The following is a 14,950-nucleotide window of genomic DNA, read 5'->3' as shown; positions in this document are numbered from 1 at the left end:
AGAATCCTTGTCCTCACAGAGTTTACATTCAAATAAGATAAAATTTGGGAGAAAATGGAGATTGTTTATGTGAAATAAAATATTCCTTAAAAATTAACTATTGCATCCATGTTTGCAATGCTTATGTCACTAATAAAAGGTTTAAGAAGCATTTAATTGTGGCAAAGGAGAGATTCAAATTAGAATCTGCAGTCATATAGTGAAGATATTCTGATAAAGAAAAATAATATAGAAAAAGTTAATTGCTAGTGAAGAGACTTTCACATTATTTTTTATTAGGTAATCATATTTCATAACAGCTGTTTAGGTATACAAACTTGTATGTACAACTTTCTAATGTGTAAATAAAAGGCAGTAGTTTAGTATATCTGCTTGAATTCATATTATTCAAAACATTGCCAAAACGTTTATTTTTAAAAATCAGTAAAATTATTTAACGTGTTCTAAAAATTTCTGAGTGTGTGTATATAAACATTTTCAAGCTTACTTTACAAAAAAAGAATGCAGTTTCTATCCAGGTGTTCATAGTGACTTTCAAAAGTAGTTAAAAAAGGGGAAAAAAGAAGGTAGCATTGCCTTGTAATATAGCATTAATTCATACTGACTTACCCTGGGACATTCATGAAAGATCTTTTGTTATCACTTATGGTAAAAACATTTAAAAATTAATACTCCATTTCTATGAATAAAACATAGGAAACAAGACTTTATTTTCTGAGATTAACTTGTTACCATGAGAAACTGCATTCATTCTGCAGAGATTACTGACACCTCACATTATTACTTTAAAAATATTTATGATACTTGAACTTCAATAGGAAACCCACAAGACCTATTCTCCTCCCAGTACATTCACTGAATGCAGATTTAAGTGAGCACATCTTATGTTGATTGTGCCCTTCATTTGCGTACTTTAAAATGACTACAATATAGTACATTTGTATTTTAAACTGGTACCAAAATTAAAATGAATGATCTAGGCAAAACCAGCAGCCTGTACTTCTTGTAACAGTTGTCAAATGCAAAAAGAAAAAAAAAAAAAGCCCTGAGTCAGTATTTTTTGCAAAAGTAATGAAAAGAGTACTCTGGTCATTTATAACTTATGAAATGGTTAAGACTGTCCAGTATTCATTTGATTGTTTTCATTTTGATTGAAGAGAGGTATGGATTTTGTTAGTTAATCGGGTTCAGATCACTCCTTAATACTCAATCTCATTCAAGTCCTCAGAATATCCTGATGATTGCTGAGTTTTATCTTCCATTTCTGTCAGAAAGACAAATAGACAATAATAGTTTTCTCTTTTTTTATTGTAGAAAATACTTAATTTGCATTCTTATGATTTGAGACTATTGTAAAATCCCTTTTCAAACTTATATAATTTGGAAAAATATTGTTACCTGCACAGGGTCCTGCTTGGAATTTAACATCATCAATGGCAATATCACTTCTTACTGACATTCCCCGAATGGCTTCAAAAATTATCTGAAAAATAATGAAGTTTGAATTTCGAAACAGAGCCATCCTGATAAAACAATGCTGGTCATGGGCCGATCCAGGCTGTGTGGGTCTGGAAGTTCAGAATGATTGTCCTCGAGGGCCCCCTTTTAGGAAAGCAATATAAAATTCCAAGTTCAAATTTAGGTAAATTCTTTGGAATTTAAAGAAATTTGCAACAAATTCCTGGAGCCTTGGAGATTCAAGTTCCCTTCTTCTGAGATCTCTTTAGGCAATTTCCCAGAAGTGCCCACCTAGAAATACCTCCTGGTGGTGACCTGGCTTCCCTTCCCACCTAGAACATTCTACTCTCAGCACTCACAGAGTCTGTGAAAGTGAGGGGTCCAGAAGCTTAAGCTTCCTTCGACTCTCTGTAAACCTACCTTTGATTCTGGTACTAAGTGGAAGAATTTAATATGACGGATGAGACCCAGGTATGAACAGCAATGTATAATAATTACATCTATCAAAAAGACAATGGTTCACTTATGTTAAACACCATAACATCTAAGACACAGCTCAAGAAGAAGAGGAAACCAATTTCATGACTTTAGATCCAGAGAAGATAATCACTGATCAAATATTCAGGTTCTAGGGAAAATAGATTATATTACTGGCTCTAAGGCTGCTGCAATAATGGTTAATAAACCACTGAATACTCCAGGGAGGCTTGTTAGGTAATGAAAGAAGACACATTTATTCTGCTCATTTAATGAGCAAATTACTCCCCATTGGACTAGTTTATAATTTAAATTAAATCAAAGAATATAAAGTGGATAATTAATAAACATAGGAAATTATCTTGAAATTAATGACTCAAAGAAGCTTTAATGACAGAAATGTGGCAAAATAACATTAATAGAAATTCTAAAGATATAACCCTCAACAAGAATCCAAGTAAGTGGCAAGAAGAGGAAAAAAATGCCCTAACCTATCTAGCTAGGAGGATATATGAGTGTAGTTAATAAGTGTTTTGGTTTCCTAGACAACAATGAAATCAATTTTTTGACCTCTAACTCTGCAATAGAAGTATAATAGAAAAATAACGTGATCAAATTATATTCTGAATAGTCTGCGGATGGGCCAAACAACTGATTTCATATGATCCTGTCCTTTGAATTTCCCTAATACCTGAGTGATAACCATTTTATAGCATTATGATTTCACCTTTGTATTATTCCCCTATTTGTATTTGTAGAAATTAAATAATTGTGGTTATTTAAGAATTAGACAAAGTATTATTTTTTCTTTCAGTTTAAGTGCATTATTTTTTTCAAGTGGCTAGTAAATCATTAGGATATAAATACTTATTAAGTTGTTTGGACCCAACTACTTAATAAATGGAACATTAGACATCTTTTGGTCTAGGGACGCCAGGAAAAAATTACTAAGATTAAGGGCAGCACAAAGAAGAAAATTTGAAGACCTAGTCTTAGCTGAATAGCCAGCACATAATAATTCCTAGTAAGTGTTAGGCAGAATAATGAACACTATGAATGATAAACATATTTCAGTGAGCCGAGAATGTGTCTAACCCTTTCTTTCAGTGGTATCAAAATATAAGAAATTAGGGAGGAAAACACCTGAAAGCAGAGGCGGAAAAGTCAGCAAGGAATCCAAAGGAAATAAAATCATTTTGTGGTTTTGATCAATGGTGAGTCAGGTTCTGCTTAGCACTTCAGTGAATCCCTTAGCAAGGGGCATGATTAAAATTTTGCCACATGATGCATTTGTTCTTCTACAAAGATAATTTGATTACTGGAATGTCACCTAGAGGCCACCCAGATATTTCCCCTATAAGGTAAATCGCAAATGGCTACAGTTCTACAGCATCCTAAAAGTCACCTACACCTGCCCCCTCCCACTGATGATGTACACATTTACTTCTCTAATTCTGGGCTTTTCCCTGATCTCCAGTTCGTATCCTGTTGTTTACTTGACATACTCACTTGTATGTCTAACAGACATCAAAAACTTTGCATGTCCAAAAAATAAAAATAAAAAACCAACTGTTAATTTCCCTCCTGCACATAGTGCCCTCACTGCTCCAGATCTGCTCTACCTAAGGACTTCCATATCTCAATAAATGGCATTTGCATTCCGGCAGTTGCTCAAGCCAAAAACTTTGGGGTCATCTTGACTCTTCTCTTTCTCTCAAACCCCACATTCTACACATAAGGAAGTCCTGTGGGCTTCCAGTGACATCTCACCTCTGCTGCATGACCCAAGCCACCACTTCTCTTGCCAAATCTACTGCAGTAGCTCCCAAAGTCTCCTCCCCTGGCTCCCCCCACAGCCTACTGTCCATGTAATAGCTGGAGTGATTGTTTTAAAATATAAATCAGATCATATTACCTTAAAGCCATCTGATGATTTCTTACTGCTTTGGGAATAAGTTTCAAACTCTACCATGTCATCCAAGGCCTTTTGTGATTATTCCCTGGTAATTCTTAGACCTCATTACCTGATTAGCTTGCCTTATTCTTTTTCACAGCACTTATTATCACCTGATGTTCATTATGTATTTTTCTACCTCTACCCAACTAGAATGTAAACTCTAAAAGAGTAGGAACTTTATGTTATGTTCATTGCAGTATCCCCAGCACTTAAAATAGTAGGTGGTCAATAAATATTTGTTAAAAGGAGATATTTTGGCTTCTTACTATAGGAGTTCAGTCTGGAAGCCTGATGTAGCTATTGAAAATACCAGATCTGCCATGGTGATAAACTAGAGACCAGGGAAATTTGGGAGAGAATATATCTTTAGAAACAGTATCTTTATATTTTGGCACTTTAAAGTTTATGAAACTCTTTCCACATATATAATCTCATTTGATCCTCACTCTAACTCTGGTGATGTCAGCATGGCAGGCATTATGACCCCATTTAAAAAATGTATAAACAATCTCAGAGAGGATGAGATTTCTCCAAGATCACCCAGTGCTTGTGAAACCCAGGACAATGAATGTATTCTGGAACTTCTATTGTGGGAAGGAGTGTAGAACAGTGGCTGAGGGATACAAATTTTGGAACCAGTCAGATCTTGGATTGAATTCTCACTCTGCCATTTACCAGCTGGACATTTAGTTTTTCCCATCTGTAAAGAGAAGCTATAAGATCATCTGGAGGAACTTAAGTACAGCTCTTAGCACTGTAAGTGCCTGGCACATGGTAGATGGCCATTTGCACAGGGGTGTATCTGTGTTTATTAGAAAGTACAGTGCTTTGGAGAAACTAGCTCACCCTGGTCTCCAGACAGTCACTTTGTGATTCCTGAAGGAATTACAAAGTACAGAAGAAAATTCCTCATGGCAGATTCATATCTGTTCCATTCTAAGCCAAAGGGAATGGTCTGGAATCTTCTTGCCAGATTGTGAGCTAAAAATCTCTCAGGCCACTCTTTATCCTATGAACTTGAACACCCCAGAATGCCACCTCAGGTGCCTCACTACTTTGTGCTCAAAAAAAAATTTTTTTTCAAATAACCAGTCACCCAGCAAGTCTAGTATGTGCAAGGACCTGTACTCGGCACCCCTGGGCTTAGGTGCTGAGAAGTCACCTGTTCCCCAGAACTCAAGTCCTAGAACTCTTTTGCATCAGCATCATTTGGGGATTTTTAAACAACATAAATGCTCAGGCTCCACCCAAGAGACTGAGATTTGCTTAATCTATGACAGAGATCATCTTTAGCATCAGAATCACTAGGAGGGCTTGTTAAAACCCAGAATTCAGGGCCTCAACCCCCAGAGGGATTCAGTAGCTCTGAGGTGGGGCCTGAGAATGTACATTTCAGGTGAATTTCACTTTAGGTGAACTTGCATTTCCAGTGCTGCTGCTGGTCTCAGGACCACACTTTGAAAATATCTGAATCGGGTAGGAATATGAGTGCCCTGACAACCTAAAAAAATTAATCCATCATCTCTGAATAATGATCAATTATATCAGTAAGTTCCTGGGTGATCCATTTTCCTTCGGTAGACAGACATTAAATCACTATCAAAATCATTCTTGGGGCTATCATTCTTTACTAAATTTCTGGGTAGCTTTATTCCTGGTGAGGTAATAGGCCATCCTTGGATAATGGCACATCTTCCCTCTGTCATTTGTTCTTAGCAATCCAGCACCCTAGATGGCATTGCAACTTGGCCACCAGAGCTTCTGCAATTCCTTCCCATTTAGACCTGCCTAAAATTAATTTTGATTGTCGGGTGGTGTAAAATAATTTCCTTATTTTGAATACTTCTTCCCAGGGAGATCTGGGCTTAAACCAAGCAGCCATTGGTTAAAGTTGAGGGGTGCTGGTCCAGGAGGTTTATCAGCCAGAAGTAAGGATGAGGAGGAAGCAGGGCTTTGAGTTGAGGGTCACACCTGAGGATTCTACAGAGCAATTTTAAGAATAGTCAGGGGTCTAAGGTTATCTCCCCAAAGCTTTCTGGGGCTTTGGCTCATGGTAGGCGGGTGAAATTAGTGACTGTCAGGAGGCTGCTGCTGATTTCTAGACTAAATTGGCTGCTTAGTCCCACCCCACCCCGCCTCCACTGGAATTGAAAAGGCTTTCTAATGCTGCCCAGAATCCTTTATAATCAGGATCCTGTAGGATGGAGATCTTCTACAGCAAATGAGAAGACCCAAGGGGAGACGCAGGACTTAGGATCAAGACTCAAGTTCTTCTGCATCAGTGTGAGCAGAGAATTAAAAACTTACTCTGGACCACAGACTCTGTTAAATGGAGGCTTACAACAAAAACCCTGGCATGTGGGTAATGATGAGTGAAAGATGCAACTGCAACAACTAATTAGGTAATACCATGGTTAGAAGAAAGACTGTTTTGGAGATTTGCAGGACACACGGAATATACTTGACACTCATAATGTACCAAGACAAAAATAGATACACTTTCATCACTGAGCTGCAAAAACACTTTATACATATATGCTCAAAGCTTTTTCCACCTAATTTTCCATTCACAGTTTAGGTTTAATCAGTATAGACTAATTATGTTTACTCTTAAGTACTGCCTTTATCTATGACCCTGAAAAAGAACAAAACATTCTTGATGGTAGCAAGAAACAGAAAAAGCATCAGAAACTTACAGGAACATTTCCCATCACTTGATTCTTACTGCTTTTGGCTTACCTGGTGTTGCCTCTCACAGCTGTATTCAATCAGCGCTCGGAGCCAGGAAATGCACTGTTCACCTCCTCTTCTCCACAAGAGGGTCTCTTCACTGTCACCTTCCTTTTTCAAATATACATTCAGCAGGCCAGTCCCTGCTCCATACATGTGGTAAAAAAAGGTCAAGCAGTGTTTTCCAGTGACTCCTCGCAGAGGTCCGGACAAGAGTTGTGATTTTTGTCCATACACCATGTGGGAGGCCTCGATGTACATGTAGTAACCTTGAGAGCAATGCAAAATCAGATACTGTTAAAAAGGACACTAATTATATTTTCTTCTCCCTCTTTTGTAGATAAACTTTTTTCAGATTATTTTCCACTGTAGGTTATTATAAGATATCGAACATGGTTCCCTGTGTTATACAGTCAATCCTTGTTGCTTATCTACTTTATGTATAGCAATTTGCATCTGTTAATCCTATACTCCTAATGTATCCCTCCCCTCGTCTTTCTTTTTTGAGTAGTATTCCTGGAAACAAACCAGAGTAAAGGGATGACTTAACTCCAGTACTGACAGAGGATTTTATAATTTTAGAGAATGTGTATAATCCAAGGAGAAAAAATACGCTACAAAATTTAGAGCATCAAAATGTGCTTTAATTTAATAATTTACAATTGAGTTTAATATACAGGAGGTAATTAATGTACTAGTATTGTGCCACTGAGGTGGTAATTAACATATCAGAATTTATCCTACTATTTCATGGACAATATCCTGAACTTCTAGTTGGTTTAGGGGAGTAGTCAGGTAGATCTGGGTTCAAGTCTTGGCTCTGATATTTGTTGTCTGTGTGATCCTGGTCTAATGAATTATCCTCTCTGAACCTATCTTCAATTTAAAAGTAAGGGTTAATAGTACCTGTGCTACCGAGCTGTGAGAATGAAACAATGTGTGTCATATGCCCACATGTAATACTTATTCAAATATTAGTGTGTTACATATGCCTACATGGAATATTCAAATATTATCTTTCCTGCAATTTTCTGTGACACTCTTGAAAATATAATGATATAACATTTGATATAATTATATGACATTTTATATATTATGTATCTTACACTATATATTATATGTTAAATATATAACACTTTACATTTCCATTTTCTTTTCCTAATTTTAGTTTGTTTTTATAATTTGCTGGTTTCAGGCAGAAGCAGGATTAGTCTGCATGTAAATAAGGCAGTGGTGTGCTGAAGCCACTCCCAGGCGTCAATTGTGTGACTTCTGTTGTTGGGTCCAAATGACTTGACATTGGTAGTATGAAATGGGCCAGGATGGAAGTATCTACACCACAGAAATGAGACGTAGCTACAGATCAGTGCCCACTTCCCCACCCCGCAAAAATAGAGCTGGTTGGTATTAATTACTATGAAGCCACTGAAATAGGCAATCAATTAATAATTATTTCTAGAATAATACACCCATAATATAATTCTGTGCACCCGAGGCTCACTTGAAAAAAGACCCTGGACTCTACATCAGGAATTCCTAACTTCTGATCATTTGAGGAAAAGTTTATATCTCTTCTACATGAAAAAATATGCACAGATTTTTTATGCAATTTTATTGTCTTCTTTGCCAATACTGATTTTTTTTACATACATGATGTAAAAATAAATTTTACATAGTGTTATCTATTATTTCATGCAGAAATCAATGGCCACACTGAGGGAAAAAAAGATCCCTTATGATGCATGCAGATGAAGTGCTTTCCAGAGCATTTTTCATTGTAGTCTTCAGTTTAACTAATGAGCTCTAGTCATTTCCCAAAATGCAGTGCTTAAGATACCCCAACCAGAACTGATCAGAAACTCCATCTATGCTTCTTCAAAGCACTCCTCCTTTTATTTTCCCTCAATGTCACAAACAAAAACCTGAGAATCCTCAAGGCAATTAAAAAGGTAGGAGAAAGAGTCCTGTCCAGTTTCGTCTTATGCACTGTGCAACCCATTCCCCTGGTGTTTCATTCAGTAAAGTTATCACCCTGAAAAATTGGGTCATCACAGTCATGGGACATGGGCTTTGTCAACCAGTCACCCTCATGATCTGCTTTAAAATATTAGGAAAATATGGTCAATGTTTCTGATGTCCTCACAAATGACATTCTCATTACTAAACCAATGGTCAATTTTCAGTCCTTGTCATTCTTGTTCCATCAGTAGTACTGGACATAGTAGATCATATCTGCCTCCTAGAAGGACTTGTTTATCTTGGTTTGCAAGACTCTGACCTCTCCTGGTTTTTCTTGCACCTCATGGACCACTCCTTTGCTAGTTCACCCTTTCCTCTCTGACTTCTTGACCTTAGAGTGCTCCAAGTGTTCCAAGGCTCAGTTCATGAACTTTTCTATTCTCACTCACTTCTTTGGTGATCTCATTTTGTTTCATGGCTTTAAATGCTATATATGTTTTCATATCTCAAACTTAAATTTCCAGCCTCTTTGCTGAAACCCAGGCTTGTTTATTGAAAGTGCCTAATAGACATTTCCACTTATTGTCAAATAGAGATCTCAAACTGAACATGGGCAAAACTGAACTAACAGCCTTACCTTCAAGCCTGCCCCCCTCTTTCCAGTTGGCCAGGCCCCAAACCTGGGAGTCCTGTGCCACTCTTCACCTCCTCTCCCTCTTCACAACCAGATGGTCAGGAATTCCTGTTGGTTCTACCTTCAAAATATGTCCAGAATCCAGTCATTTCTTTGCATCACTTCCATTGCTACCTCCTGGTCTGAGCCAGTATCATTTCTCACTTGGATTAATACAAAACTTCCCAACTAGACTGTCTGCTTCTATCCTTGTCCTCTACCATCTAATCTCAACACAGTATCCACAGTAAACCTTCTAAAACAAAAGCTAAATCTTACCATTCTTCCATTCAAAACCTGCCACTGGCTCAGCATTTCACTCAGTAAAAGCTGAAGGCCTGACAATTTTTAAGGCCTATGCAATCTCCTGCTCATTCTCTTACTTCTCTGATTCCTACTACCTTTCTCCTTACTCACTCTGGGTTGCATGGCCACACTGACTTCTATACTGTTCCTCGAATACAGTAAGTCTGCTCCCTCCTCAGGACATTTGCATGTGCTAATCTCTGCCTGGAATGGCTTTTTCCCCATATAATCTCAGGTCTCACTGTCTCACCTCTAAATCTTTGCTCAGATGTTACCGTTCCTATTAGGCCTATTGTAACTATACTATTTCAAATAGCAATCACCCTCCTCTGACATTTCTCATTCTCTATTTGTAAAGGATGGGGCCTTCCCAGGGCAGGGGGGTGGGTGGACCCCCTCTTCCATATCCCCTGCTTTAGCTCCTCTCTGAAGTACCTAGATAATAGTACCTGATGCACATTTCCTGAGTAATTTTACAGATGTGAACTGCCCCCCTCCACCCCGCCAAATAGAAGACCTTAACTACTTGATGACCATGAGCACACAGCCCCCAGGCCTACTGAAGCCTAAGGATTGACACTGTTAATCCCTGTGACACTGTCCTGTAACCTCATCATCAACCAATCAGAGAACTGTGCACGAGCTGATCACATACCCTGTGGCACCCACTCATGCCTCACCTGGCCTTTAAAAATGCTCTTCTGAAACCCATCTGGGAGTTCAGGTTTTTTCAGTACAAATCCCCGTCTCCCTGCGTGGCACCCTGCAATAAACACTGCACTTTCCTTCACCACAATCCAGTATCAATAGATTGGTTTTACTGTGTACGGGTAAGTGGATCCAGGTTTAGTTTGCTAACATATACCCTAATTTACTATTTTCCATACCATTTAATCACCTCTTAACATACTATATAATTTTCTTATTTTTTATCTTTATCTGTCTCCTCCCTCTAGAACACAAAAAGGCAGGGATATTTCCTTGTTGACTTCACTGCTGTGCCCCCAGCTCCTAGAACAGTGCCGGGAACACAGTACATGCTCAATAAATATTTGTTGAATGAATAGATGAATGCATTTTCTTCCACAGCTCTAAGCCACAAACCAGTTTGACCATTTCCATAGCACACAGCTCTACCAAGGTCACTCCAGTTGTGTGACGACCTTGGCCATGAGACATGTACCTGACTAGATGCTCCAAGGGAAAGCTGGAACAAATTCAAGATTTGATAAAATTAAAGTCGTATCAAAGCAAATGTTTTCAAACTAGTTCCACACCATCTGATGTATTTTTTTAATCAAACACACATATGATAATTCTTTAACATCATTACCTTCATTCTGTCATTGGCAAGAAAATTGCTATACAAAAAGCACTGAGGTTTTTGTACTTTCAGGAATGAGAAGAACGTTTGTTGTTCTTTAACATTTTCTAACTTAAGCTAGGCTGGATATAAACAAATACAGGTACACAAAATCCTAATAGAAGGGTGTATTTAATTCCATAGAAAATGAGGTCACAGGATGAGATGACCATGGTTTATCACCTAACTATGCACAAAGGTATCCCTATCTTATCCTATCCAAATATATCATATATCGTAATTATATGTATTATATTAGAAGTACTATCCTATACATAAGTCAGTGGCACAGTGGACTGAGAACCTACCTTAATGCATGTTTAACCTAAAAAGTATTTCCTCCAAAAATAATTCTTAACAAAATAAGAAAATCACAGAAAAATAACTTTGGTATCTGGTTTTGGGGCTCTCAAAAGGTCCATTCGAATCTTAAGTAAAGGACCTTGGCTAAAAATGAAACATTCAATTGGCAAGGGGTTAAGGGGGAAGGAGGAAGGCTCTTCTGAAAGATGCTGTCCCTGGGAAACTGGAGAATAGAGACGACTTGGGAAGGAAGCAACGGAATCCATCATAAGTGAGAGATGACCCAAGAAGTATCTCCCATCTGGTGGTGACACTGTGCATCCCAGTGATGGCAACTTGCGTCCTGGCCAGAGTGAGTTTTGAGTCCCAAAAGAGGGGTACACCTCTAATCACCTCCAGGATTATCCAACTGAACTTTTTCTTTTGTGAGTACAGTGCACTAATCATTTAGCCTCAAATGGGTAAAGCACTACTCCAGTAATACTTTCAGCTCATGCATCCCTGGTTCCTGGGTATCAGGCTGAAGCCAAAGGTTTCCAGTTCCAGAGATTGTTGTATTTAGTCCCATGACTATGAAAGGAAAGCTCCTAAGCTGTTTGACATGTGTCATGGTGCTTCTTCTGGAAAGGAGGGGTAACATCCAGAGGAACGTCAGTACGACTGTGCCCTCCCAGAGCACTGGCACCAGCTACTTTTCTTGAGTATCGCTGACCTTTCCAAAAATCCTTTAGGATACAGTTTTCATTTTAAGCACATATGTATATTCCATAAGGCAATACTGATCTAGACTATTGTAGGCTAACATCTATACCTAAAAATAACTGTAACATATTTGTCAACTGATGAGAATTTGTCCCTCTGATGCCCACACCAATTATTCCTCTTGATTCCAAATATGTTTTTCTTCTTGACTTGCATGTGACATTTCCTTTCCCCAGAAAAGATAGGGGCTTCATGGAGAGCCTGTCTGCTTCACATGTGTTTGGAAAGCAGAGAAAAGCCCTGTGTGTTGACAAGCTTTGCCACATTCCCACTCCAAACTCTCTCTGTCTCAGCAAACAAAAGCTCTGGATGGGAGCCACGGAGCCCCAGCGTTGAAACCTCAGACTGGCTCACATGCTCCCGCACATGAAGGATTCCAGTCTGTGGAAGAGATTACTAACTGCAGAAAACAAATCACTTTCTCTCCGTGGATCACTGTTTAACATTCAATTTGGGGGTTCCAATGGGTCTACTGGGAGATCAGGGTCCCATCTGTTCTTTGCTCAGCAACTGTGATATGTTGAGACACACACCATATTCACAATTTGGAAGGGAAGCAGCTGTTCCTCCAGTCTTGCAGCCCCCCTCACCAGGGCCAGCTAGGACTGTGAGGCCCTGTGGAATGAACAGCTAGCTGCTTCATTATGCTGGAAGAGGATGCTTAACAGTCAGGGAAAAAGGTATCAATACTTTGAGACAAACAAGAGCTAAATGTTTCTCTCTAAAACTATTCTTTACTATACATTTTAAATTATTTTTAAAGCTTGCCATAAATGAGGAGTTATCATTTATTGGGTTCAGAGTTTCAGTTTGGGAAAATGAAAAAAGTTCTGGAGATGGATGGTGGTAATGGTTACATAACAGTGTGACTATATTTAATGCCACTGAACTATATATGAAAAAAAATGTCTAAAATGGTAAATTTTATGTTATTTTACCATTATTTTTACATCATATATTTTACCATTATTTTTTAAGCTTATCAGAGTGTACTTCTTTGTGTAAGAAAGGTCCAACAATATCAGAAACTATAGTGATAAGCTATGAAAAGACTGAAGGAGATTGGAGATTTTAATAATCTGGAGCCAATTGCTCTGATAGTTACAGACTAGTTGGGTAACATCATTACATGTCTGGATATCAACTGCCAAAATTCTTAAAAGACAAGGACTTGAATGAGACTGCTACTAAATTTCAGCTATCTAACCAACACATTAAATACATAGTTTTGATTTTCTTTTGTCTGACAGCACAATTTTATAAGTAAATGTCTTTATTTGGTATTTTAAAGTATCTTTGATATTTCTATTCCACAAAAAAGGGAGTGTTCTTAGAAGTAAGACTTCTATCTTTACTAAGTAGCGTGTTGGAAGAGAATTTACTTGCCAGAAGTACAGAATATGTATTGAAACACTGAACAGTAACACAAAAGAAACTGATGGTGTCTCTTTCTTTGGAAATTGTTAAGAAAATGATGAGTAGTGGTTTTTCTAGGATGTAGTTGTGGGGAAGAGAGAGGGAGGACTGGATGGCTTTTAATCTATTCGCTGGTGGACTCAGTGAGGTAGGAAATGTTACAATTGAAGGCATTTTCTCACTAAACTGGATAGTTATCTGTTGATTTATTTATTCTACTATCTTTTGGCCACAAAATGCCTGTAAACTCCAGGGCAACTAAAACAATTGTTTAAAAGGAATTCTGACAGCATGGCATCATCTAAATGTTAATAAAATTGCAATAGCCAATAAAGCCCTTGATAGTTTGTTAAGACTTGTCTTTATTATCGTGTAAAGAAAGAGAATCTGTGTCAAAGAACTTTCTGATTCTGCCAGGACAGAGCTAAGCAAGTAGATGGTGACAAGGGATGGACAGAGAAATCCTGCAGAGTCTATCCCAGCTTGATGGAAGTCAGTATTCATCTGTCACAAGTGCCCGTATTATGCGATTAAATAAGGAGCCAAGTAGTGGAGCTAGAATTTTTTTTTTTTTTGATCTTTGTTGCTTCTCTAACAGAATGACTTGTTCTATTAGATGACTGACTTAAACATTGGAAATGTTTTCCAAACTTTAGTTACACAAATAACACCATCATGAGATATATAAATATGTGTGTGTGTGTATACTTATCCATATACTACCTGTACTATTATTCATTTAATATTTTTCTTTGAATAGATTCATATTTGTTACTTAAATCCATTTATTCAAATTGGAAACTTCATATTAGCATGAAAACAGAAAACAAACTGTAAATCTATGAAATAACAGTTTTGCTGTACTATTTTTTTCTTATATACAAATATTACTATCAAATTTTAAAAATATACATCCACTTACCCCTTGAATTACCTAGGGGTAGTTTGGAAAACATTAGTTTAAGGTCTACCAAACCTTTTGATTTCTACTAAGTCGTTTTACTTTTAGTCATAGGCCATGATTTTCTATTTATAAAAGCACAAATGACACAAAACAATGAGTCCAAGAAAGTATTCCAGATTTTGGAAACAAGCCATTGATTATAAAAATAGTAACACCATTCATCTGAGTGGAGCTTACATGGTATCAAGCCTTTCAGATATATAATCTCAGTTAATCATCATAGCAACCCTAAAAGATCAGCAGGGGATCCACTGTTCTAAACATTTTACACATGAGGAAACCGAGGCTCAGAGGAGTTATGTGACCATTTCCTAGGTTATGCAGGCAGCAAGGGGCAGAGTCAGCTCACCGCGCCCCCATTGGTCTTTCCACTAGAGGACGTATACCATGCTACACCCTAGAAGGGGAAATTGCATCGGCAGCTAGTGAATCAGGATCTACAGCTCCCTTGGAATTGCTGTGTATGGTGATGTATTGATTCTGATGGATTCACAATAAACTGGCATATCTATATCATAGTCTTTCTGAGCTTCTCTTTTTTATTTAATAAGCCTATATTTACTGACCACCTAATGCAGTTGT

General features: G+C 37.8%; 1 protein-coding gene across 2 annotated transcripts in view; it reads right to left on the bottom strand.

Moving 5' to 3' along the window:
• Positions 1–253: 253 nt before the first annotated feature.
• The window catches only part of MAMDC2 (MAM domain containing 2), a 139,672-nt gene continuing 124,975 nt past the window's right edge, over positions 254–14,950 (bottom strand). The window contains exons 12-14 of one of the 2 annotated variants that reach the window (XM_010952754.3): positions 6,632–6,891; positions 1,399–1,483; positions 254–1,264 (exon numbers count right to left, since the gene is read on the bottom strand). In XM_010952754.3, the coding sequence (XP_010951056.2) occupies positions 1,200–1,264; positions 1,399–1,483; positions 6,632–6,891 (410 nt within the window). In that variant the 3' untranslated portion in view covers positions 254–1,199. Of the gene's footprint in view, positions 1,265–1,398; positions 1,484–6,631; positions 6,892–14,950 lie in introns of those variants that run through there. The other variant, XM_045515102.2, reaches the window with a different exon arrangement.

The sequence above is a fragment of the Camelus bactrianus genome, chromosome 4 (genome assembly GCF_048773025.1).
Source record: "Camelus bactrianus isolate YW-2024 breed Bactrian camel chromosome 4, ASM4877302v1, whole genome shotgun sequence".
NCBI lineage: Eukaryota > Metazoa > Chordata > Mammalia > Artiodactyla > Camelidae > Camelus > Camelus bactrianus.
This window is presented reverse-complemented; position numbering and strand designations above follow the sequence as displayed.